The sequence below is a fragment of the Amblyomma mixtum genome, chromosome 9 (assembly GCF_055824585.1).
Source record: "Amblyomma mixtum isolate Tamu chromosome 9, ASM5582458v1, whole genome shotgun sequence".
In the NCBI taxonomy this organism is placed as follows: Eukaryota; Metazoa; Arthropoda; class Arachnida; order Ixodida; family Ixodidae; genus Amblyomma; species Amblyomma mixtum.
Window position 1 is genome coordinate 108,426,199 of NC_143020.1, and position 24,564 is coordinate 108,450,762.

Sequence of the window (24,564 nt, forward strand, 5' to 3'; positions counted from 1 at the left end):
CGATAGTGGAGCAATGCACAACTAAATGGTGGTGACACGGATTGTCCTGAAATGAGAAGCTGCAGTGAAACGTCCCCCCTCCCCCGAAGTAACCGGTGTGAGCGAGAGCAGTGACCATGCTCAACCGCAAAGCCAAGAAGGCTGTAGTGCACTAACGACAAAGCCAGCGGTGCCTGCGCATGCGCCGTGCTTGCGATGGCGGCAAGTATAGCAAGCCACGCGAGCGTCTACAGACCCAATGGCGTGCGCGCGACGAATGGCGCTAACGAAAGCCAGCTTCTTTCTTCTGGCTGTCGTGGCTTGCTCGTCCCACCATGTTACATACTGTGCCTCTACTAGCACATGCGGAGAAAAGGCCAAGAACACATACGCGGCGTCTAACGAAGTGTAGTGAAATGAACCTGATCACGAAAAAGGATATCGTTAATCCTCAATCAGGGAAAATTACTCGCAGTAATCGTCCCAGTATCGTAAAGGCAGCATGCGTGTATATGCACGCATGGCCTGTTATCTGTGCAAATGTTCAAGACAACTTGGATATCTCTTTCCACGTTTTATTACCTCCGCGGAAATTTTACAAGAGACGAACATCTCGTGAAATGTTTAGTTTATTGGGGTTCAACGTCCCAAAGCGTCTCAGGCTAGAAAAGAACAGCGTGTGAAGCAGAAGGCGCAATGCGGCCGCTGAAGCCAGTACGTTTGGACGCGGACGCCTTTTTAGAGCGCAGCTTTTTGGCGCCCGTTTCTGCGTTTCCCGGCGTCGCCGTTGTAACCAGCAGCGGACACCTTAGTCGCGCTTTAAGCTGCGAACCATTGGAGCGGGAGCTTGGAAAGCAGAGGACAAAATGGGTAAATTGGTTTTTGAGGAAAGGAAATGGCGCACTATCTGTCACACATCTCGGTGGACACCTGAACCAGAGGGAAGGCGCGTAACTGCCCTCTTGGAGCAGAGAGAGAGAGAGAGAGAAAACTTTATTTACAGAGGAATTCGGGGCACGCCCCAGGGTCCCTGCACGACCCCACTGCACTCAAGTGTTTATGTTCCGAAGGTCCATAACACTGGCAGCACGGCCGGTGGCGATGGTCTGCACGGCCGGCTCCTCCGAGCGCAGCAGGGTCTCCCAGTCCTCCCAGGTCTTGAGGTTCTCTAGGTCCCGCGGGGGAGGGTCCTCCGGGCAGAGGGAAATGATGTGGAGGGAAGAGGCGAAGGGTTCTGGGCATAGAGTGCATGCCGGAGTGGGGAAGGAGGGATGATAATGGGCTAGGGTAAGGGGTGAAGGGAGTGTGTATGTCTGTAGTCTGCGCCAGAGTGTTGCGTGTTTGTTATTTAGGGAGGGGTGGGGCGGGGGGTATAGCTGGCGTAAGGCTCTGTGCGCCTGGGTCAGCTGACTGAATGAGTGCATGCGCTCCTTCGTGAATCCCCGATCAGAGGCCACCTGAGCCCGGTTTAAAGAACCTCGGGCTAAAAGGTTGGCGGCCTCGTTTCCGGGATTCCCGGAGTGCGCGGGCACCCATATCAGCTCCACTTGGCGGGGCGGGGGGGCATCGGGCGAGTCCAGTATGCCAAAAGCAGGGACATGGACTCGGCCTCGAGCAAAATTTAGAATCGCAGTTTTAGAATCGCTTAAAATGTACCGGGCTTCCGTGCGGGTTATAGCAAGGGCAATTGCGGCTTCCTCTGCAGCCTCTGGGGACGTGTCTGGAGGGAGAGGTAGTGTGAGGAGGGCGGATAAAGAGGAGTCCACCACAGCTGCTGTGCTTCATCACCCGTGCAGGCAGCGTCCACCCATACGGCGTCCGGCTGGGGGCCGTACGCTCGATGGAGTGCCTTCGCACGGGCTCTGCGGCGCTGCTCATGGTGGGACGGGTGCATATTCCTCGGGAGCGGCCTGATGAGGAGCTCTCGGTGAAGGGATCGTGGGATGGCAAGGAGGGTTGGGTCGTTGGCCGGTATTTTGATTCCGAGGGTGTCCAGGATATACCGACCTGTGGAGGTTTGTGTCAGCCTGGTGTATTGGAGCAGTAAACTCCTCAATCGTGCTTTAAGCTACGTGGCGGTAGTGACAGATGTGCGCTGCATGCGTTCGTTGGCATTGACAACGTTGTGCCAGAAACGCAGCGCTGAAGCCATAGGCCTTCGGCGTTCATTGGCGTTATTGACGACGGTTTACACTCCGATCATTTTAAGGAAAGGAAATGCGCATAACGCTCCCTGGGACAGTGGACGCATGAATCGCGCTAATAGGTACGTGGAGTAATGAGACAGAAATGTGGGCTGCAGGCATTGACAACGTTTTGCCAGAAACGCGGCGCTGAAGCCATAGGTCATAGGCGTTCATTGTGTTCATTGGCGTTGGCGTCGAGAACGTTTTGCACTCCGATCATTTTAAGGAAAGGAAGTGCGCAAGGCCTGCGCGCTTTCCTTTTCCCCCACTCTGACGTCAGCCACTTTGACCGCTGGCCCCTCCGCATTCCACCGACACTGAGACGTCTCCTTTCTTCCCTCAACCAATCTCGCACCCTCCCGTTGTCGTGTGGCCGGACGTGTCAGCGTGCGCTGCTGCGTTTCATTGCTGTTGCGTCCGTGAGTGCTGGCTAGGAAATTGCTTGTCATCGTGATATCTAAATGTTTGCGTGTCCTGCGCCTGCTTTGGAAGCAATGGTTCGCTGCTGCGTGCACAACTGCAAAGGAAACTATGACAACGGGCCAAAAGTGCGTGTGTTTTCGTTCCTGAAAGACGCCCGTAGGATTACGTGGCAGCGTGCTGTTTGCCGCCACGACGTCGACGTAGGGACTCTGCGAGATCCTAAGGTACGTTGTGTCTGCGCATCGAAGCAATCGTTGAAGACATAATTTACCACGGTGCTAAAATATAAGGTGCGGTCCTAAAATTCATGGGACGCGACGTTTGTCGTAGCCTGCTGGTATCAGTAAATATAACTTTCTCTCTTATGTACCAGGCAGTGTTCTTTGGTTGAATAGATACAAATTTTCAAGTTCAGTGTGCGGGCGTTCATGTTATGGTTGATTAAATATGCCTATGGCTGGTTGGTTGGTTGATTGAGGTTTAACGTCCCAAAGCGACTGAGGCTATGAGAGACGCCGTAGTGAAGGGCTCCGGAAATTTCGACCACCTCGGGTTCTTTAACGTGCACTGACATCGCACAGCACACGGGCCTCTAGAATTTCGCCTTCAAGAAATTCAGCCGCCGCGGCCGGGATCGAACCCGCGTCTTTCGGGTCAGCAGCCGAGCGCCGTAACCACTGAGCCACCGCGGCGGGGCATATATGCCTATGAATACCATCGAATTTTGCAGAGAGCACATATACACTAACGAGATGTATTCTTACATCTTGAGTCAACGTAGAATGCTCAGCATATTTAGGTAATTGAAGCTATTCTATGGATTTGTGCAATGAATAAAGGCGTCTATGCACGCGCAGTGTAGCATACAAGTAGCTGCACTGAACTTGGTTCAAACTTGAAATAAAAAAGTGAACAGAAAGATCAATATTTTGGTTCCTGAAGGACTTTTTCCTCCAGTGCTTTTAGAAATAGTGTGGGCTGGCGCACAAACGGAAAAGGCTTTGCCATTTGTAAATACGTAATAATTTGTAAATATGTGAATAAAGTCTTGTGGCCATTGTTCCTTTCGATCTCTGGCGTTTCTTTTACGGAAGTTTCAAATCTAGATATGCTACGCGAAACATATACCGCAAAAAGTTTCCAGCAATCCTTTTATTAAGTACGATGAAAACCCATCCATTCAACGCATACCTTCATTTTAGCCCAATGCAATTTAATAGCAGGCGCCAAAATCCTACCCCGCATCAGTACCGCCCCCACTCCGCGCGTGCCCCTGCACGGGAGGAGACGCAGGCAGTGGCGGCTGGGTCAAGTTGGGTGACGTCACGGAGGGAGCGCGGCTTTTGCATAACTGGCTCCCTGTGTAAGTGGACGCCTGAATCGCGCTTTGAGGTACGTGGGGTGATGAGAGAGAGATGTGGGCTAGCCTTATGCGTTAGCGCTGACAATGGTGAGCGAACTCTCGCGATCAACCATTAACTGCCACCTGCCAGGGTGGGTGGGGACTTCAAATTAGATATAAAGACAAACAAACAGGAATTCCTTACCACTCGTGACGGAGAACATTCCGTTCCTCTCGCTCGTAACGCCTCCCACGGCTGTGGCAACCTCGCGAAATACTTGCATAGACCTCTTCTTTGAGAACCAGGCATCGGTGCAGTAAGTCGATCATATATTTATCCATTTCTCCGACCACAGAGCTTCCTTCATGACAATCAAGAACTGTTAGCGGAGTGTTTCTTGAGAAAGGAATATGTGTGAGAAATAACAAGTTGTCCGTAATTGCGCACACATGTCTTGCTCGAATTCTTTGCCTCAATCTATCGAAAAGATGAAACAACTGATGTGCTGCGCGCAAATTTCGCATTAGGAAGTAACGTAATCGTCAGCATTTTTGTAATATATGTCCTTGTCAGACTCCGCGTGCACATTTGTATTTCACGGAATTCTTAAAAGCATCACCCCCGCACCCTAAGTGCCTTTGGAAGTCAGAGTATATTCACAGTGCTCCCACGTAGCCAGCCTTTCAACAAGTGAGAAACGATAGACGCTTTCCGAGGGTCCTCGCAGATTGGTCGAAACCAGGTTTCTGTCATCAGCTCCCAAGCCTCTCGTGCTTTTCAATGAGATTTTCTCGTATCTTTGATCCAAGTACGTATTCTGTCATAAACATTATTGCACGTTCATGTACGCCCAGAGGCCCTAGCAGAAAGCATGGCGAAAACTCGTGAGTATTACTGGACCTACGACTGCCAAATATCGTGGTCACTGGACATCAAATTCCAAGGTTGTAGAAAAGACTGCCATACGTTTCCTTTGTATGTGAGGACCATAAGAGCGAAGTATTAAATTTAAGGGAGGTCTAGAACATATTTTAATTTAATTTTAAGGTTTGTGAAAATGCTCATTCTTGTAGTCTGAGCCATCGCTAGTGCATCAATGTGACGTAGGAACAGAGAAGAAAACACAAGCAAGTATTTCCTACGTCATTGCACAGTTTTCTGACGTACAGAACCAAGTTTTGCGGTTTCGCGGCCTAGCAACCTTGGTTACGAGTGCTCACGAGTCTTTTTTTTCTGCACGCTCGCGAGTGCGACGGTGCTTACGCCCGGCGTTGCCGCAGGCGATGTCGTTGCCGAAAGATCCACTTTTGCACAGGCATATTGCCGATGCCCTAATCTAGGAAGCATTCTCTGGTATCATGGATGTTATGTATTTTCTTGTGCGAACGTGAAGTACGCCGATCATGCCGGCCGGCCTGGATCCCGTCTGCCGGCGTCGTAAAAACGAGCCAAAGTGTGTTATTGACGTAAATAATGAACCCTGGGATAAGAAATGTGAAAAATGTGTCATTTTTTAGGATCGCTGACCAATACTGAGCTGCTGGCAAAGGTAACGACTGTGATACGAGCAAACTGCTTGCCAAAACCGCCTCGCAGCTGCCGCTGGCCCGACGTTGGGGTCCGACTCGCCTGGCGCCCGCTCGCTTCGCTGCTGAAGGCGTCGCGGAGATTTACCATACTATTATTTTATTGTGAGATGATGCTGTTGACAGTAAAGCGATGTGTAGAGTAAGCCGTTTATTATAGCTCAGGCGACTTCCGAAGCGCCGGCCGCTGCGACTCCGATGCGAAAGAGGCTATAGGCCTAGCCACGACCACGGCAACCAGGCAGCAGCAGAGCTCGTCGCCCGGAGCGCCCGCGAGCGATGCCGTTGCCGAAAGCTCGAAACATAAGCAGGCATGCTTTGTCGCTGCTCGAGCAGTCTTTCTGATAACAAGGCGATCTTGTCGTTTATTATGAGATTTGTACACCATCCCAAGCAGCGCTCAGGCACTGCTGCACGCGGCGGCGAAGTGCGACACCGATTGTGGGCGGAGCTTGGGTAGAGCGGCGCAGCGATGCTCACCGCTCCGTGTCCCTGCTTGCAGTGGGGCGGCAGTTCGCAAGCGACGATCGGTGCGGCGCGTCGGCCAAGTGGCCATATGGCTGGATGAATGTTGCTGCGCGTGCATTATTTGTCTAAATAATGATTGCACTTCGCGCTCTAAGCTCGCTACTTGCTTTTGGTCGGCGAATGTTCTCGCTCGGCCACCGATCTGCCCAAGACACGTCGGCCGACGGGTCTCGTCGGCATCTTTGGTTGGCGGCGTTGTCACACTACTAGGACGACGCTTGGTCGTTGGGGCATCGTCGTCGGTGCAGTGTGACTGGCTAGTCGGGGAACGACCAGGTTGGCCGACGCGACCGTCGGCATCGCTGTCGCGTCGGCATCGGGGTCCCGTCGGTCTAGTGTAGTTCCTCGTCTGCGTCATCCCGCGATTCCTCATAATCGGTGTCTTCGCCGAAATAAAACTCTTCTTTCCCTTGCCCTCCGCCCGGCTCTCCGTGTTTACGCGCACCACGTGCGTGTCAAGCAGACGACATGCCTACAACGACGTCACGGCTTTCCGGACCCACGTGACAGCGCATTGTCTGATTTTTGACGTCATGTAAAAGCCTGGCAAAACCTGGCAACTACGAACCGAAACTGCTTGGTACAAATAATACGATTATTAATTATATAATGCGAGTTCATGCTTCTAAGATGGTGTTCCATGCTCACTGAATCGCTACGCATTATTTACAACCCAGAGGTACAACACAAAAATTTGGTGTCTCTACCCCTTTAACGCGCACAGGCACAACTTCGCGCGCGCCGTGGCTTGAATTTCCCGGCGGAGCAAGGACCCGGATATGAACTTCACGTGACGGGAGCGTCATGCCTGTATTAGTCACATGCTGACCACTACTATTGCTCAATTCGCTCTCGCCCTACCATAACCTTGCGGTCCCGGTTAGCTACGATGGTAGACTGTTCCAATGAAGTGGTGGTCCGTGTTCAAACTCCGGGCCAGGATGAATTTCGGGCCAGGATGAATTTTAACTACGAAGTTTGAGAAAGCTGCAATTTCCTGTAACTGTACAGCTGCCCTGGGTGGTTGCCAGTGAGTAATTACTCCCTTATTACCCACAGGGTATCGTGTGAACCACAAGCAAATCCAAAGACGCATCAACGCAGTTCACTTGCCCTACACTGTGCTGGACTTACCATACCAATTGGTGTTGCATCAACGCTGAAGCACGTTACAGGTTCCGCAAAACAAGTTTTACCAGCCTTGTGCTAACTTAGCTCAATGACTGAGCCTACTACAGCAAATGAGACATTGGTGTGCTGTATCAAATAGTGCTTCCAAAACACTTCCAATCATCCAAGTTGGCACCAATACAAGGTGCATTTCACAATCAAAGCATTACCAAATTCAGTTTGACAAACAATAGCTAAGCCACTCTTAGCCAGCTTCTCTGAACGATACAACATTTAAGGGAAAGAGCAGAGTAACAAATATGAGAAGAACCTTTTTATTCACAGCCACCCAGCAGCAAAACTAGCTGGCTGGAGGCACTGAAAAAAAGCCCAGGGCTTAGTAGAGACGCTGGGGGGGCCCCATTGTAGACTTGATGTGCAGAGACCTGATGTTCTGCCAGTTCTTTTTCAACAGAGACACCAAGTAGTTGATGGCCAGGTTGATGTTCTGCGCCAGCTCATCAGGGGTCATCTTGACATTGCCCACAGCAACTGCAAGACACAGGACCTAAACAGAAAAAAGTATTCAACAGTGAATACTCCAAACCACACCAGGTACTACAGTAAGATGTATAGTCCACTCAGGAGATGCACAAGTAATCAATGAAAACATTCATTGCCCAGTGCTAAACTCATCATATGCGATACAACGGTTAGACGACACTCACCTGTCTAATCTAAACAATGTGCAAAAGCAACACCACTGATACTATGATTTAACAATTCAGCACTGCTGATTAGCCACACAACTAATGCAGTGGTGACAGTGCTTTGAGAATATCACACACATCTAATTTTTTTTTAATCCACACAAATGAGGGGGAGAGCATAAACTAGAGGACCTTATCCAAGCCTTCAGTCAAGATCTAAAATTAATACACAATGCCTGACAGCTAAGTGATTGTTGGGAGGGAAGTGGTCCTTCATCCTCTCCATTCACGTGCATGCTCAGTGCAACACAAGACATGTGGATCCACCAACTCAAGCTACAAGTCAACTCCACAAAGAATTAAGAACTGAAACAATGGAAAGGCAACATACCTTCTTCATCTGGAACTTGATAGTGGCCTTGACTTCGTCAAGCTTGGCCATCATGGATTCGTTGTGAGTCAGCAGCGTGGGGAACTTGCCCGCCTTGTTCAGGCCAGGACCCAGGAGACGGGGAATCTGCTTGATGAGCGACTCGGACGCCATGAAGGCATCGTACTTCTTGGCTGCAGTTGAGAGAGTAAAGGCACAAGTCAGCCAAGGCAGACACAGACTTGCATAAATATCAACAGCATAAAAGATAGACAGCCGCCAAAAACATAAGTCAATGTGGGGGCATTTGTACTCCTACCGGCGAGTAGAATAAAATCCCCCGATTATGCCCCTGGCTTCTGTAAAGGCTACCAGATCAGACCAAGTTGTTTCTTATCACCAGTATTTCAGGTAATACATGCATTTCAAGTCATCACTCTGGTAGCATGGCTCTCAAAGACATCCCATTTCCTAACTCTAGAGGGGCAAGCGGGGTGTGAACGCACCAAGCTTCTTGACCAGCTTCTTGCTCTTGTTCAGCTTCTTGAGGGCCTCGGTGTCCATGCAGGCCAGGTTGTTGGCCTTGGCCTCGTCACAGTGCTGCTGGTCACCAAGAATGCACACCTGGAACTTGGGCCTGGGGATGTGCTTCAGCCTGTCAGACAGGAAGAGTGGAGCGTCATGAGCAACACACGAACCATTACCAGCAGCAGCAAATGAACATCCAGCAGGACGCTACCAGTCTTGCCAAGCCAATGCATTAGCAAATGAAACAAGCACAACCTCCACAACTAGTTGTTTATGCCTCTTTTCCCCCATTAAAAAAGGCTATGGGTGTTAGAGACCGCAGAGCAGTGTGGCTGAGAAACTAAGCACGGGATTCAATGACTATCCACTTCGCAGCTGCTATTCCGAAGCTGCCCCCCCCCCCCCCCCCCAATCGCCACAATTTGAAAGCTCGTTTCACGCCCTCCTTTTGTTTGACACTTCCAAGATCAAATGGAGCACCACAACTAATGCTACAGCAGTTTTCCAGTGACTCGATCAGGGCACACAGAATCAGTCTATCCGTAGAGTCTCTGCCTTAAAGGCCTCTGGTTATATTTGGGCAACTGAAATGAGCCCAGTTATCAATTTATTAGGGAGCAGAGCTGTGCTTTTACTAGCTTTTTCATTAAATCAAAATTACCAACACATTAACTTGTACATATTTTGACCGATATATTTTCACTAAGGCAAGTACTAGCTTTTGCATTAAATCAAAATTACCAACACATTAATTTGTACATTTTTTTTATCAATATACTTTCACTAAGGCAAGTGTAAACACAGTATCACCGCAAAGCAAGTGTTTAGTGGTGCAGCCCTGTAACAATTTCTATAATTTTGTAGCTAACAGCAACAAAGATCCCAATTTAAATGAAAACTTCTTATAACTCATGCTAAATGAGCTACTTAAAATTTGGCATTTGGACTACACACACACACATTCTTTGAAGATTGTCGCAACGAGTGCCCTCTTAAACAAACTGACACCTTGGTAAAACTCAAATAGATCTCGAGCAAAACGTCTGGCCACGTTGCTATCTTGACACCACTTTCGTGCATCACGCTCAGAGAAGGCACAGGCGTAATCAGCGATACAGTTCATTGCCCAGTGCTAAAGTCGTCATTGCAGAGATGCACGCCTGATCTGGAGAGGGTACAAACATTCTGAACTGTCTGCACTCAGCTTATCGCCACTTGTGCTACAGCGCATGCGCATCGCGCTCGAACACACTGCTGTGCTTGCGTAACGCAGCGTACGATGGCAGATAGATGTGCACCGGTCATACATACGACTGTCGGCAGTCTCCGGGCGTCGCCAGTAGTCAACAAGTTATTGGTGCCGCCGAAGCGAAACACCTCCCCACTGTTTTAAGACTCTGGGTGCGAGTCCGCCCGGCTTCATTACGAGAACCGAGCTTCCTGTCCCGCTCCAGGCTGTGGCGTCAAATATGTTCGAGAACAGTCGCTAGGCCCAAATTCATCAAAATTTGCCGTCAATTTCAACGAAATACAATGGCAATACTGCGAAGCCGGTTTGAATGGAATTTTAGGCTTAGCGTTAGGCGGGCTCTAGCGCGGAGGCGACGCCAAAGGCTGTGCGCTTCAGGTCAATTTTTTGTGCGATGCTGGTCGAAGAGCAGGCCTACTTGACGGTGCCCGAGAAACGCTTGTCCTTCTGCGGGTCATAGTTCTTGAGGGCGATCTGAAGCTCCACGGTCTCGAGGAACTTGCGGTGCTTGCGCGCCGACTCCTGCAGGACCGCGTTGACGCAGTCGTACAGCGTGTCCCTGCTCACTTTCGAGCTGCGCAAGGAAAACAAGCAAGGATTAGACCACTTCGATTCAATCAATCACTTCGTAACAGCATGCGAGAAGTGATCACGCGGTAGCAAGAGGCGGCCACCATTTGAACAGCAGAGATAAAACCCTTCGCGAATCGGTAATAAACTCGGTAATCGACAAAATAAAATTAGCTGCATAATCAGCAAGAACTACACTATAAATAGGGGCACAAACACAACGTGATAGTTACCTTTTCGATAAGGATTGAAAGGATTACATACCTCATGCTTAGACCGTCGACGCGCACCCTAACACGGCGGACGTGAAAAAGGAAGAGTACTAGAGTAGTCCGAGTAGATGACGGCGAGGATGTGCCTGAAGTTGACCACGTGATTAAAAACGCCCTAGGTACCCTGGTGGAAGAAAGTGGAAGAAAACTACTTGAAGTAAATTATTGAGAGCAGCGCCGTAAGAACTAAATAAAAATATTAAATAGTCACGTACATTTGTTTTTCAAAGTTAAGTAGGCATTTTTAAAGTATAATATTTTTTCTTTGTTACGGGACTAAACGCAGTGACGCTAACTGTACGACGCCAGCGCTGAACGGTTCGTGCGCTGCGATTGGCCCAGTACTGCCATTCACTGACGTCACGCACGTATTTCTTCCAATCACGTGACACGTTATTTTCTTTCCTAAACAGGCTGGTGGCTCGGTCATGGCTGCGAGTGCTGCTGCGGTGTGGTGAACATCATGCCTTGAGAAGCGTGTGGATTACCCGGATTTTTTATTCCCCCGACGTGCTCATCGGCCTCCCCCACGACAAAAGCAACTGTCCCCGAAGCCGGCATCGCTGCAGCTCGAGATGACGCCGGGAGAGACGGCACAGCCCGTCTCGGACGAGGCAAGTGGACCGCTATTTTTCGACGCGGTTTCGTCCCGTGCTCCCTACGCTCGTGCCCGTACTCGCGCCGGCTTAAAGGGACCCGCTTCTGCGCTGTTTGTCCGCCGGACCCGGGCTGGCCGTGAGGGGGAAAAAAAAATAAGAAACGAAAGCAGACCCCGCTAACTCGTGACAATAGAGGCCGGCGAAGCTGACAGCGGGCGTGTTTTCTTCGCCGCATGTTGTTCGGTCGGCGTTGGTGTCTTCTCGTCAGCTGTTACACAACCCCCGCGTCCCGAACACGCAGGTGCTCAGCTGCTTGCGACGCGGGCATCCGTGGCGTCGCTCGTCGCTGCATCGTGGTCCACGCCGCGCACGTTATAGTGCGCAATTCTTTCATTTTAATTTTTCTGCGGCGGCGAAAAAAAAAAATGACGCCTTGCCTTTCGCGCCGACGTCATAGACAACGAGGACGTCAGCGTTCTTTTTCTCTTTTCATTTTTCCCCTTGCGCCCGACTGCTCTCTTGTCCATTGTCTTGTAGAAGCGAGAGCGCTGCTTGACCTGACTACGTGCCAATCAGCGGCTCGCCGCTTTCAGATTCAATGAATGAGCGGCGCGGTAATGCTTCGTGATGGGCTTCGTTTTCGTGATGGGCCCTACGAAGCGGTGCTTTCGCCGGAGGCGTTTGTTGTGAAGGCTTGAAAAGTGAAACCGTATCACGAGCACCGAACCCGAGGAAACCGAGCTGGGAGAGCTGCCGGTTAGTCCACTGTCGGCGGAAAGGAAACTTGCAACACAGAGAGCGAGCGGCGTGCCGTGCGGTTCGCGGCGGCAGCGGGGTCGTCTTTTAGCGGAGCCAGTCGCCAAAAATGGGCCAGTGCGCCGGGTATTTTTAGCCGCTTACAGGCAACGCACCGACGTCGCGCGGCCGGAGTTCTTAAAGTGAGAAAGAGGTATCTGCCGGGCAAGTGTGGCAGCGACGCACCACTGTGTGTTGAAATGTCTCGCTCCCCCGCGTCTACCAGGTTTTTTTGGGGGGGCGATAGAAGCGCGTTTCCTGGGAGGAGCGACCTGCGCAATTAAATTGTGCGCTTTGCCGGGCCTTCGGCGAGATGGCAGATGTGATGTCACGCGATTCGGATTATCTCGTTACGGCGCGCGCGTCACCGCCCTGCGTTCCGCCTTGTCGGCTGTGGACGAGATAACGGTACGGCAGGCGTGAGCGTCAGGTAGTACGCGATTCCGAGTATCTCGCAACTTCGTGCCGCCTCCTTGGGTGTTAGCGTGCGCCGGTAGTTTGAGCAATGCGTATGACAACAGTTGCTCGCAAAAAAAAACTAAAATAACTCCGTCTCTTTGGGGGCAGTGCTAATTTGATTGTCGAGCAAATTATCCACGTTATAAGTGTGGCAAAAAACAAGCCAGCCCGACTAGATCATTGGAAAAGTGGTATGAGCAAGGCAACGTTCAGTGGTACTTGTATCAACTGGCTTAGTGCAGTTCGGTTTGCACAGCTCGGAGCAGGATGGAGTAAAACGAGCTTGCTTGTGCCTTTTAGAGCAGTTGGTTTCACACAAATTTTTTGTGTACGTTGTCACTCACTGGCATGTTTCACACAGTGCCTTCCATTCACCTTAATGCTATTCGAAACTATACTTACATACTAGTTCGTTTTTAGTGAAGCTACTGTCAACACTATTCTTGAAGCACGAAATTAATCAAAAGCCCTCCACAATGGCGTCTCTCATAGCTAGTGCACAGCTTAGATTTTAACCCCAATAGCAGCCCTTCACTACGGCGTCTCTCATAGCCTTAGTTGCTTTGGGACGTTAAACCCTATAAACCAAACCAAACCTTGAACCATGGTATAGTTGTGTAAAAATTCATGATTAAAGCGGCAAATGCCCCTGCGAGCAAAGGAAGTCGTCCTACGATAGGCGCTAGCTCTTTACATTGCAGCCGTCCACCTCACACCTGCTAGCAGCTGGGGCAGGTGCAATGCGGCTGGCCGTGATGTCATGACAGTGCGTTGACATCATTATTTAGAGGGCCTCCTTTGGATGGAATGTGCCTATTCGTTCTCGAGTTTTATCTGACTCGGTAAATTTAGCCGGTTGCATTCAAGTGTTTAGTTTTGTGTGTATGATCAGAGCAAACTCTACTCAAAGGAAAATTAATTTGTTTAAAATCTTGTGCTAGAGCTACTTTCTAGCAGCGATGCTCAGTTTTGCTAGTTGTCTAAAGACCTAGTGTTAACCATTGTGGTTGCTCAGGAGTTGGGATCTTCTGCTGAGTACAAGTTCTGGTCTGGTTGGTGTAGAAACTACTTCTATGGAACTGTATCGAGGCACTGAGCTATTGGTTATGTCGTCTCATATGTATCTAAGGTTTAGTTTCACGCCATAGCCATAACTTGTACGTGTTTGCAACTTAGGGTTCCTTCTTTTCTGCCTGCTATAGTTGTCATGATGGGTCAACATATGGTATCTCATCCACATATTTTCTAGTAAAGCATTGTCTTTCCATGGGACCTTTGTCCACACATGGATGTGAATGTAATTAACATTGGACTCTTGAGACTGTCGCTTGGCACGTCTCAACAGAGCTAGCCAGCTGACAAAGGGATAGTTATGGGTACTTCTTGTCGAGCAAGATCTGAGAAAGGTTCCAGGCTCATGGAATACGCAACAGTGGCTTTTAATTTGGATGTAACTAAGCTGGCCCATTGTGCACAAATTGTGCATACCATTTCCGGCAAACATGATAGTGTACAGCAGCTGATTGGTCAATAAAAGGGACACTGTGCTGCTCAGCAACTCTGTGGGGTTATGTGCTCTATTAAATACAATAGTTGGTTCATTTGTGACTTTGTTGGCATCTGTTTGGCAGCAAAAGATGCTTTCATTGCTAAGGAATGTGGAGTTGAAGTTTGAATACATTTTCACGGCAATCCAATTCAGATTTGTGCCATTGGAGTTGACGTTAAGCGGCATTGATATAGTTCTTTTAATCTTCCCGGTTTAGGTTTTTTTCTCACCTGTTTTTTTCTTTTTACGATAAAACTGTAGTGGCACTAGTGACAGAAAAGCTTCCATAACATTTGAGTACATACTCCTTCATTTCCTGTTCCATTCAGTAAATCAGGCCTGGTGTCACTGCTATGTATACTTGTGGAACTGGACGGATGTGTCAACACCTGTATTTCTGCTATTTTCTGGCTGCTGTGTGTTCTCCTCGCTGTAAAGCGGTTTATCCGTCAATCTAGGTCAACCTCAGTTTGTTCTGTCTTAATAGAAGCAATTGAGCTCTTCAGTCTAGATAGGTGGTAGCATGCTACAAATGGCTGACCTTAAGGGGACCCAGAGGACAGCTCCATAATTTATTGTTCATAATAAATACCTATTATTTGGCACTTTGCAGGGCTATGTCAGTGCTCGGAAGCACAGAATGAGTTTACTGCTGAGAAGACATTAAAAATGGAACCTTTTTTTTTTTCCCTGCTACTTGACTCAAACTCGTGGTGTCAGTGATGAAAAGGACTCCGTTATCTCTGCTTAGAAGTGAATGGTTGTGTGGCCTAGCCTCAGGGATCTACAACGAAAAGCTGCGTTATGTCATTGCAATTTTTGCTTGTGTGAATGCCAGTATTTCATTTTCTTTCGCTTTTTTTCTAGCTTAAAAAAGCTCCATTTTTCAATGAAAGTAGGCTGTTTATAAGCAGGACAATGTAATCTGTTGATAGTACTTTTATTACCATGAACGGAAATAGCACATATATTGAGACTGTTAAAACCGTAACGGCCAACTTTAGTTTGTCTTAATCTGTCTCGAATAATCCAAATGCGGCTGCAGTGAAGTGGCTGCTGGCAGAATTACATAAGGCTAGTCTTGCCCGTCGCTTACAACTACCTCAGCATAGTTTGTGGAAAGGAAACCTGCAACACAAAAGGCGCCGTGCTGCGTAAGACACAATGCCTGATCTTGCATGCAGTTGAGTCCTTCCATGTTTAGGCAGCATTGTGTGAAGCGATTTGCATGAAACTGTACTTGCATCATGCGTGGAAAGTACACCTCCTACACCCTGTTTATAATTCAAGACAGCAATGTGTGGCGCAAGGTTGGATCGCTCTCCTGCGTCCCACCACTGCACTGGCTGAAGTCCAGCGTTTGTTGGAGCGGTGCATGGAATCGCCAAGACAGTGTGAAGGAGGTGTTGGTGGTGTCGTTGACAGTGTGGTCGTTAAGGGGGGGGAGTTCGTTGACGCATCCGCGATGTAGGTGAGCCAGGTGCTGTGGAGGTCTAGTCTAGCAGGCGGTGCCAAGTTTCACCTCCCACACCTTTCGCTTTTTTTCTTTTGCTTGCATTCTCTCTTCCTCCGCCCCCGCGTGCTTGTGTCGGCCGTCCCCTGCTCGACTATTTCTGAATGGGTCAAGCGTTCCTTGTGCCGTCGGGAGCGCTTTGGTTTCCCTGGCACACTGCCAGTCCTGGGCAGTGAGACCGTGGGACTGGTCTTTAAACTGGCTGCTGTAAAACTGAGCCCTACAGTGCTTTTGTTTGACATTGTTGCTTTGTTGGCGGTGCCTTTTTCATTTGCTGGACCTCGTCAGACAGGGTGCCTGGTTTCCTGTGTCTGGAATCTTTGCTTTCACCTCTGTTCATTCTGTCGGTAGTTTTCCCTGCGTACAGGGCTCGACTGTAGTTGAACGTTTGAGAGATGTGCGAGAACAGTATTGTGATGCTTGAGCGTAGTTTTAGGGAAACGGGTGTCAGGTGCACAAAGAAACAACTGTTCCCTTGGTAAATTGTTTGCTTAGTGCTTTTTTGTGCGTGTATGGGATTCTGTGTAATTAGAGCTGCTGGTTTATTCCGACTGATTAGTTGGCCCTTTTAAGACCTGGCGTATTTTTTTTTTTTTTGTGAAGGCATCCTTTGATTTTAACTCTGCTTAATTTGAAGAGGGCTAACTTGCTAGTCTGGAAAAATTATTTGCTGGGTTTGAGAGGAGCGCGGAAGCACTGCATGACGCATGCAGAAAAGGCAGAGAAATGGCGCATATGTTGGAGTCTGACACATCAATTTTTACTCGCCTGTCGGAATATTGTGGTTGTGCACTGATAGGCCTTCATGCTTGGACTGCTTGGGTTCTCATTTAGGATAGACTCAGGATTAACAAGGCTACAGAGATGTTCTCATGTTTTACTCGGAAATGTACTATCTGCCACATCATTGTGCAGCTGTGACATTGAAATAATTCTGACATGGCAGTTTCTCATGTGGCAAGAAAGATGACTGATTGCAAACTTATGCCTACTTATTGTCAGCAGCTGGAAGCAGGTGGCGATACATTGTTTGATTTAGCTCTTTCTGCCACTGCTTCAGAGGTAAAGAATCTAGCTCTTGCTTTGAGGCACGTGTGATATCCGGCATTCTTATGTCCTCTGGAGCAAACTGTTCTCTTACAAGTGCGCTGTGCTTTGTTCATGCCGCCTTTAGGCCTGGATTTTAGTTCTGTGCGATGCTTTGGCCGACGTTTCTGCATAAGTTTCCTTTTTCTGTTAGTTGCCTAGATGTTAGTTACTTTGCTAGATGCTTCGCAGGATGCTTTACCTCTGTATGTTCGCTTTTTGTAGTGTCATCTTTTTTAAGCTGTAATCTCATGCTGTAATCTGTTGTGTTGCTTTGTCATTGTTATTTGCTCTTTTGTTTCTTCGTGTTTGTTGTTCCTGGAGCCCTGATTTAATTACTAATTTATAGGGTGTTCTACCTAATACGGGAGATATGGGGAGAGATTTAATAGGGTCGTACACGTTGTAGGCTTAAAGCAGAAGCAGTGTAGTTGGCAGTCACATAGACCGCGCTGACAAGTTTGCTTTACGACAGCATTAGCTCAATTTAATTATTAGATATTTGAGGCATTGAGGGTGCTCAAATAGTACAGGTTCAAAAGAAAGCCTTGGACGCACCAGTTTTCCTGATAACTCTGTTATGGAGATGTTTCGCATGCTGTGAACCCAGCTTGAGAAGTGCAGCTGGTGTGCCAGGAGCACCAGTTTTCGGCGTCCCATTTTCGACTGTGCTCATGTGTTGGGTTTCGACATTTTGTGCACCAGTGTGTGTGTAGCGAGTCACTGCGACAGGCATGAATAGCTGTGCACTTTTGCTTGTGGCTTCAGGCAACCAGCTTCAGTGTTGGATGTTTTTATTCCCCATGCAGGTTCCCGTTCCGGCTGAACCGCAGGCATTATGCATCGTTCGGGACATGACGACGGCACTGGTAAGGCGGATCGTTTTCATCGCTACTTGGCAATTGTCGTGCGACCGCAAGCCTAGTCTGATACTGCCATTTGTCAGCCTTAATATTATGATTAAGAGGTTGCTGGGTGTGTTTTTAATAGTAGTGTGCATCTTCGCAGGTTTTGTAAATTACTTGACATTAAGCCAGCTGAATGTAAAAAAAAAGCTCTCAAACGCTTATCTTGACAGTGAAGCTACATTTCTGCAGCGTAGCCCAGCCAGGCATCTGTGTTTTATTGAGTTTCTCATCAGGTTGCTAACCTTGGTTTATTAAAGCTGTATTGCACTGATCAATTTTTTTTTTTGCTGATAAGCACTTGCCTTCCGTTTTACCTGTAACTGACAGGTTTTGGTGCTGATTCTTCATACAGCAGTGGGGATTGGATAATACTGATCACAGAAAACTTAGAATACATTGATGCTCCATACCGGTTTCAATTAACTAAGGTAATGAGTAATCTTTTTTAATTGAGAAAAACAAGCTGTAGGGTCTAGTAAACATGTTATTACATGCCGTGATGGCTCAGTGGTTGTGGCACTCAGCTGCTGACCCGAAAGACGCGGGTTCGATCCCGGCCACGGTGGCTGAATTTCAGTGAAGGCGAAATTCTAGAGGCCCGTGTGCTGGGTGATGTCAGTGCACATTAAAGAACTTAAGGTGGTCGAAATTTCCCTTCACTACGGCGTCCCTCATAGCCTGAGTCGCTTTGGGACATTAAACCTCCCATAAACCAAGCCAAACCAAACATGTTATTACTGAGAACTGAGGGATCCCCAGCAAGTGGCAGTTTTGTTAATGGGACCCTGCAATGATTTCGATGGGAATATCCTCGTGCAACAAAGCTGTGGAGGTAGTCATTGTGGCTATTCGAGTCAAATTTGAAAGCTCTGCATAGATCCTATAATTCAGATACAGATCTGATGCTCTAGAATATGCTCATCCAAATCGTTTCAGGGTCCCTTTAAGCTGCAATTTAACCAGTATTCCCAGTTGCATTGGCAGGGGCGGTTAAACTGACGAAGTGGTTAAAGCGGCACTAGTTACCGCAGTCGAACCCGTTTTCTCTCTCTCTCTCTCGTTTCCACAGGCACACAGCCCCAAAGTACCGCCTTCACCCACGGGGCAGTCAAACATGCTGAAGGTTACGCTGACACTGCCAGCGTCGACAACCGCAGCGGAGCTGATGCAGACCGTGGGACGGCACTTCCAGTACACCCCGGACTCATTCGAGTTGCTCTTGCAGAGGCTTACTGACGGGGACTGCGTGAGTGGACTACACTGGCCTGTATTGTAATTACACTGGCTGTACACTGGCTTGCACCTCACCCCCCCCCCCCCCCCCCCCCCCCCCCCCTCCTCAAAAAAAAGAAACCTTGCTGCACCTTTTCCAGCTGGATGAAATGGTGCTTTGTAGGTTGTTGCCTTCTGTGAAATGTGGAAATTGAGAAAGATGATTCTTGCTGTCGGACGACAGTTTACCGCTACCTGTTGTTGGCTGTAGTATTCGGTGTTGGGCACTGAGTGTATGTTTAAACTAAAATTGCAGATATCGTGGTGAAGCACGAGGAAGTTAAGAGTTGTTGTTGGTCACTGCGATTGGGAAGGTGGTTTAGATGAAGCAGTGAACTGGAAAGGAACGTGTTCAGTGCACCGTTATTGCTGCACAGTTCTTGCAAAGCTGACTACGTGGGAGCATTCTCAGACTGCCCATCAGCGCTTAGGCTGTGGAACTAGAAAAGGGTACACGGGATAAAGAAAATGGATCAAATCTGCATTCAGCGCATTTTTAAAAATGCCTTAAAAGGCACAGTTTCCACAAATGTGGATGCAGTAAAATGTGCTGAAGTTGGGAAGAATTGTACATAGAAACGTATAGAGTCAGGCGCGCAAAATAAGTGCAGGAGTCCTTTTTTATTACTATTAATGGTTGTCTCCACATTTTGTGGTAGTTATGGTATGGCTTCAGTGAGTGTCAATTTTTGTTTGTTTGTTTTGCAAGCATAATCATTTAAAAGGGTCTAAAATGTGCTGATTTGTTTACATAATCGTTGTTACAGTGAGGGTGAGTCATAAGGGTAATTGAGACTTTGAAAACAGTGCTCAGCCACGATGTGGATATTGTATAATAGGTCGTCAAGGGAGGTTAAAATTTTTTGTCTGCATGGTTAATCATCCGGGAAAGGCTGGAATTTTTGTGTGCAGTTCTGGCGTGCTCCTTAAAAAAGTTTGAAGTTATGGACATTTTCCTTCCTCTCGATCAAAGTTCGTGCCTGAAGGGGATATGTGAAAATTGAGTTATACTGTCCTCAGTGCATGGTTCAGCAGGGTGTTTGCCTTGGGATGCCAACCTAGCTACTACTGCTCGTACCACAAATCCTGCTGACCTGCGGTCGCTTAGCGTTTGTGGTTCTCTTCCCGGCCACCAGGTGCCAGTGCACACGTGCGAGGAGCAGACCCTGCAGGAGCTGGGTTTCTACACAGACGGCATGAGCCGCAACATGCTAGTCATGTACGACCGGAACCGCGAGCCCCCCAAGCGACTCATGGTGGGTGCCCGTTCCTGCTCCACACTTCGCTGTTTGTATTGCTGGTCTGCCACTCGGTCAGCCCCTTGCAGTGCCTGCTGAGGGTTGTGGCAGTTTTTTTATTTGGTGCAAAACCGTCACACCTGTGATCTTGTTCTGAAGGACGTGCTCTTGGATCATGGGTGCAGTCTTGTCAGTTCATTTGGATAGTATTGGATAGTAGTGTTCTTCCCCACTCCCTGTAACCTCTGGGGTCCCTCAGGGAAGTGTGCTCGGTCCCCTGCTGTTTTTAATATATGTTAATGATTTAGTTTCAAGTGTTAATTCAGCTGTCAAGATTGCTCTGTTTGCCGATGATTGCATGATATATACTCCCGTATCTTCCGTTTCTGACCAGGAATATTTAGATAATGCCCTGCTTAGTGTCGTTTCCTGGAGTGAAAAATGGGGCATGGAAATCAATACTAAAAAGACTGTGCTCTTGCAGATAACAAGGAAGAAAAATCCGTTTTCCTTCAGCTATCGCATTAATGGCATTTCAGTTAAAGAAGTGCCAAGGTATAAGTACCTTGGCATTGTTCTAAACTCGCAACTAAAATGGAATGACCATATAGACCACATTAAATCCTCAGCTTTACGTAAACTTGGTTTTCTTCGCCATAAACTTAAAAGACTCACCTAGCAAATGCAAACTATTAGCCTACAATACTCTTATAAAACCAAAACTCGAATATGCCGCCATCGTTTGGGACCCACATGCAAAAAAAGACATAAGAGAATTATAAAAAATACAGAGGCGCGCAGTACGTTTTATATTTAATAAGTACAACAGAACTGATTCCCCATCCTCGTTAATGGCAGCAAATAATATTAAACCTCTCCACGTCAGACTCAAGATAGCCCGCCTATCTTTCCTTCACCAACTAATCCACGGAAAACTAGGCATCTCTCCAGCCCCCTATGTGCAGTACTCTGAAACGCGTAATACTCGACGTCACCATAATCACACCTTAGCACCATACTTCGCGCATACTAACGCTTTTAAATTTTCTTTTTTCCCGAAAACTATTGACGAATGGAACGCTCTGCCTCTACAAGCGATATCGGCTGTTGATTTTGACAACGCACTTTGTGAGCTATTTTAGATTGTATATGTGCTACACTGTTGTGCGAATGTGTTTTTCTGCCCGCCCTGCCTGGACCCAAATGAGGGTCTGCAGTATTGTGAAAATAAAATAAATAAATTTGTCTACTCTCATATAAGCCTGACTTTCTTCTAGTACCAGATTAATGCTGCCATTGTCCGGGGTCTGTTCTCACGATCGTAACTTAGTCACTATCAAATATGTAGGACCTAGAAATATTGAATTGTTGTCTATGTTAACACTTAAAAACTCTCTTCGAAAATCTCTTGTCCAACTGAATATTCTATATAGGGAGTGTTCACTTCAGTGGTATTGATGGCAATTTTAGTGTGTATGGAAAAACGGCGAAAAGTGGCACGCCATATCTAATTGGCTTATCACTACCTGCCCTGGCTTGCAGCACTGAAGCTGTGCACTGAACACCAAAACAGTGCTGGTCACGTCAAGTGAATGCCCCTATCTCGTGTGTTGTGCAAAATTGTGCGTCATATTTTTGTCAGATGACTAACGGATATTGTCCTGGGTATGCCACTAGACATCGCCATGGTCTTGACTTGTAGGTTCCCTTGTTTTTCGCTTGTCAGTCAGGAGAGATGGAGTAATTGTAATTCAGCCCTCTGAAGTCCCACTGGAGATTGCAGCATTCAAAAATAAGTCGCTTACCCTTTTCGCATGATGGCCTCAGTTGCTTATATGCTTTGAAACCCAACTTGTGTACCATTGCTCGCTATTTCCGAGGAGATCGTACTGGGTGAGGCTAATCTTTTTGATGCCCTGTTCCCAGGGTCCCGAGTCGGAGGATGGCAGTTCATCCTCAGCAGCGGCTGCTGCCGACTGGGTCCGCAGCACCCGGGGAGCCGCCGGGGAGAGCAAGTACTACCCAGCCGCAGCAGCAGACACGAGAGAAGCCACCGGTGGGCTCTCCTTCACTTTTTTTTATTCGGGTCGTGTGATTGTCAGTGGTACCAACCTGTAGGAAACTAGGTGATGCGTGTTAGTTCCGGCAGCCATAGTGAGGCTGCCACAAGCATTGCATAAAGCAGGGTGTGCGCTTTGACATGCAGGATTAGTCTGTGATTGGCTGGTACCTTTACTATCATCTCACTTGCTGTTGTGATTGGATGGAGCATAAACCAATCACTTAACCAGGGTAGTCTTTCTGGCTAGTGTGATTGGCTGGCACCTGATCGAAGGACAATCGTGGACCAGCCCTGCACACGAAGGCACATGAGCAGGTGTCTTCTACTCCTAGTGCAGTTGGATGGAGCACATATCATATCTAGAGTATGTCCGTTGATTGGCCAGAGCCTTGGATATTGTCTCACTGGTTATGATTAGACGGAGTATGGAGTAGTCATTGTACCGCCTTTGTCAAAAGTAACCAGGCTGTATGGTTTGCTTCTAGCTTGTATAGTGGAGCCGTTGTGGCTTTCCTAAAGATCAAAAGGTGTTGGAAGGTAAGGAGACCCCCAGTCCTTACCTTTAAGGACCATTTCAGCTTCAGGGAAGCTGTGAGGGCTCCACTATATGATCTAGAAGCGAACCATGCAGCCTGGTTACTTTTGACAAAGACTGTACCTGCCAGAGCAGTCATCTTGTACGTACAGCTCGACTAATTAAACGGAACTTAATTATGGGCCACTGGTGAACCAGTCTGGTACAAAGACATGTACAACATTGTGAATATGGTTTATGACCTTTGGTAGTGCTGATTCCATTCTAAACTGCAATTCATTCTGCTTTGGTTGTCGAGTATTGGAGCTATGTACTATCAGCGTCAATTCAAACGCGAACAAGCCAATTGAAACGCGAACAGCAAAACTCGCAGTTATTATACTAGGGAGGCAAAGTACATGAGCAGTTGATTTTCCCATCGAAGCCGAAAAGACCGCTCTTCTGAAATGTTAATAGCCCACGCCTGTATTTCATCTCCAGCCTCTAATATAATTGATTTTTTGTGCTCGCGTTTCAGGTGTTTTGTTCGCGTTTCATTTGACGCTGATAGTACATTTGTCTGTTCACCACGTCTCAGTGTCTCCATGCTGTTTTGTCTGTTGATGAATTCTTTGTATGTTTTGCAGTGCACTGCAGTAACTATCCAGATCTGTTGTGTTGCTGCAGTGGGCTGCGTGTCATTCATTGTGTGCTTTTCCTTGTTTTTCTCGTCTCCCCAGGTTATGTGGGCCTCGTAAACCAAGCCATGACCTGCTACCTGAACAGCCTGTTACAGACTCTGTACATGACACCAGAATTTAGGAACGCTTTGTACAGGTGAGGTGGAATCAACCCCTGCCTCCATTTAAGATGTGCAAATGCTGGGTGAAAGGAAAATAGAATTTCAACAGTGGTGGCCACCGATAATGTCTTGTTCATGGGTGCTGGGGGAATTTTGTGCATGAATTCGATAGAGTGCGGCACTGTCGACATAAGCCTTCCTGAATTTACTAGGTCCAGTTTGAAGATGTAAATGCTTGCTGTATTGTTCTTTTGTTCAGTGAAGTTGCTTCCAGCCTGCAGTTCTGTTTTGTTTTTTTTTTTCACACCTGTTGTACCTGCGCCTGTCCATACAGCTTGCAGTTATCTTGTACATTCAAGTTTTAAGTTGCTTTACTCTGTAGTTTATGAGCTTGAGTGCACTCCCAAAGCTGCATTGTTTTTTTGCAGGACTGTGCAGTAGGAAGTGCATTTGCCGTTGAGTATTTTCTTATTTCGGCGCTTTTTGCTTGCACTGGTATATTCTTCGGTGTATGAGCAGGCACGCAATGCTTGTTTTTGTAACAGTGCAGAGAGGTCTTTGCATTTAGCTGATGTTTTTGTTCTAGTGTATATTTAGGAAGCAGGAAAGTACGTTTTAGGTGTTTGTATTAAGGATTCAGATGTTGGCAGCTTTAGTTAATTCGATTGGTGGGAACTCCTCTGTTGTGTCAATGGCACTGATTGCTTGTCTCACGAATTCATGGCCAGGAACGTTCTTTTGAATCATTGTTTTTAAAACTGACCGCAGTGTTGTTCATTTTGACTGAAGAATTTCTGCACACTTGTAAGCACGGTGAATTGCCCCAATCCGTCATGCTAGCATCTTGCATTCATCCTTGCTTAAATTTGAAAAGCATTGGTTGATATTTGTGTTGCTGTAGTGTAACATTCAG

At 47.7% G+C, this 24,564-nt stretch overlaps 2 protein-coding genes across 3 annotated transcripts in view; one reads left to right on the top strand and one right to left on the bottom strand.

Annotated features, from left to right (window-relative positions):
- The first annotated feature begins 2,618 nt into the window (after positions 1 to 2,618).
- LOC149330642 (ubiquitin carboxyl-terminal hydrolase 47-like) overlaps positions 2,619 to 24,564 on the top strand; it is a 69,713-nt gene continuing 47,767 nt past the window's right edge. The window contains exons 1-7 of one of the 2 annotated variants that reach the window (XM_089561267.1): positions 2,619 to 2,812; positions 11,268 to 11,468; positions 17,665 to 17,724; positions 18,833 to 19,009; positions 20,172 to 20,291; positions 22,200 to 22,329; positions 23,590 to 23,686. In XM_089561267.1, the coding sequence (XP_089417393.1) occupies positions 11,430 to 11,468; positions 17,665 to 17,724; positions 18,833 to 19,009; positions 20,172 to 20,291; positions 22,200 to 22,329; positions 23,590 to 23,686 (623 nt within the window). In that variant the 5' untranslated portion in view covers positions 2,619 to 2,812; positions 11,268 to 11,429. The remainder of the gene's footprint in view (positions 2,813 to 11,267; positions 11,469 to 17,664; positions 17,725 to 18,832; positions 19,010 to 20,171; positions 20,292 to 22,199; positions 22,330 to 23,589; positions 23,687 to 24,564) is intronic. The other variant, XM_089561268.1, reaches the window with a different exon arrangement.
- RpL10Ab (ribosomal protein L10Ab) lies at positions 7,475 to 10,973 on the bottom strand. The gene is made up of 5 exons (XM_089561269.1): positions 10,847 to 10,973; positions 10,431 to 10,586; positions 8,742 to 8,890; positions 8,257 to 8,429; positions 7,475 to 7,723 (listed from the first exon to the last, which is right to left on the bottom strand). Exons 1-5 carry the CDS (start codon positions 10,849 to 10,851, stop codon positions 7,553 to 7,555), a joined length of 654 nt encoding a protein of 217 aa, XP_089417395.1. The 5' UTR covers positions 10,852 to 10,973; the 3' UTR covers positions 7,475 to 7,552.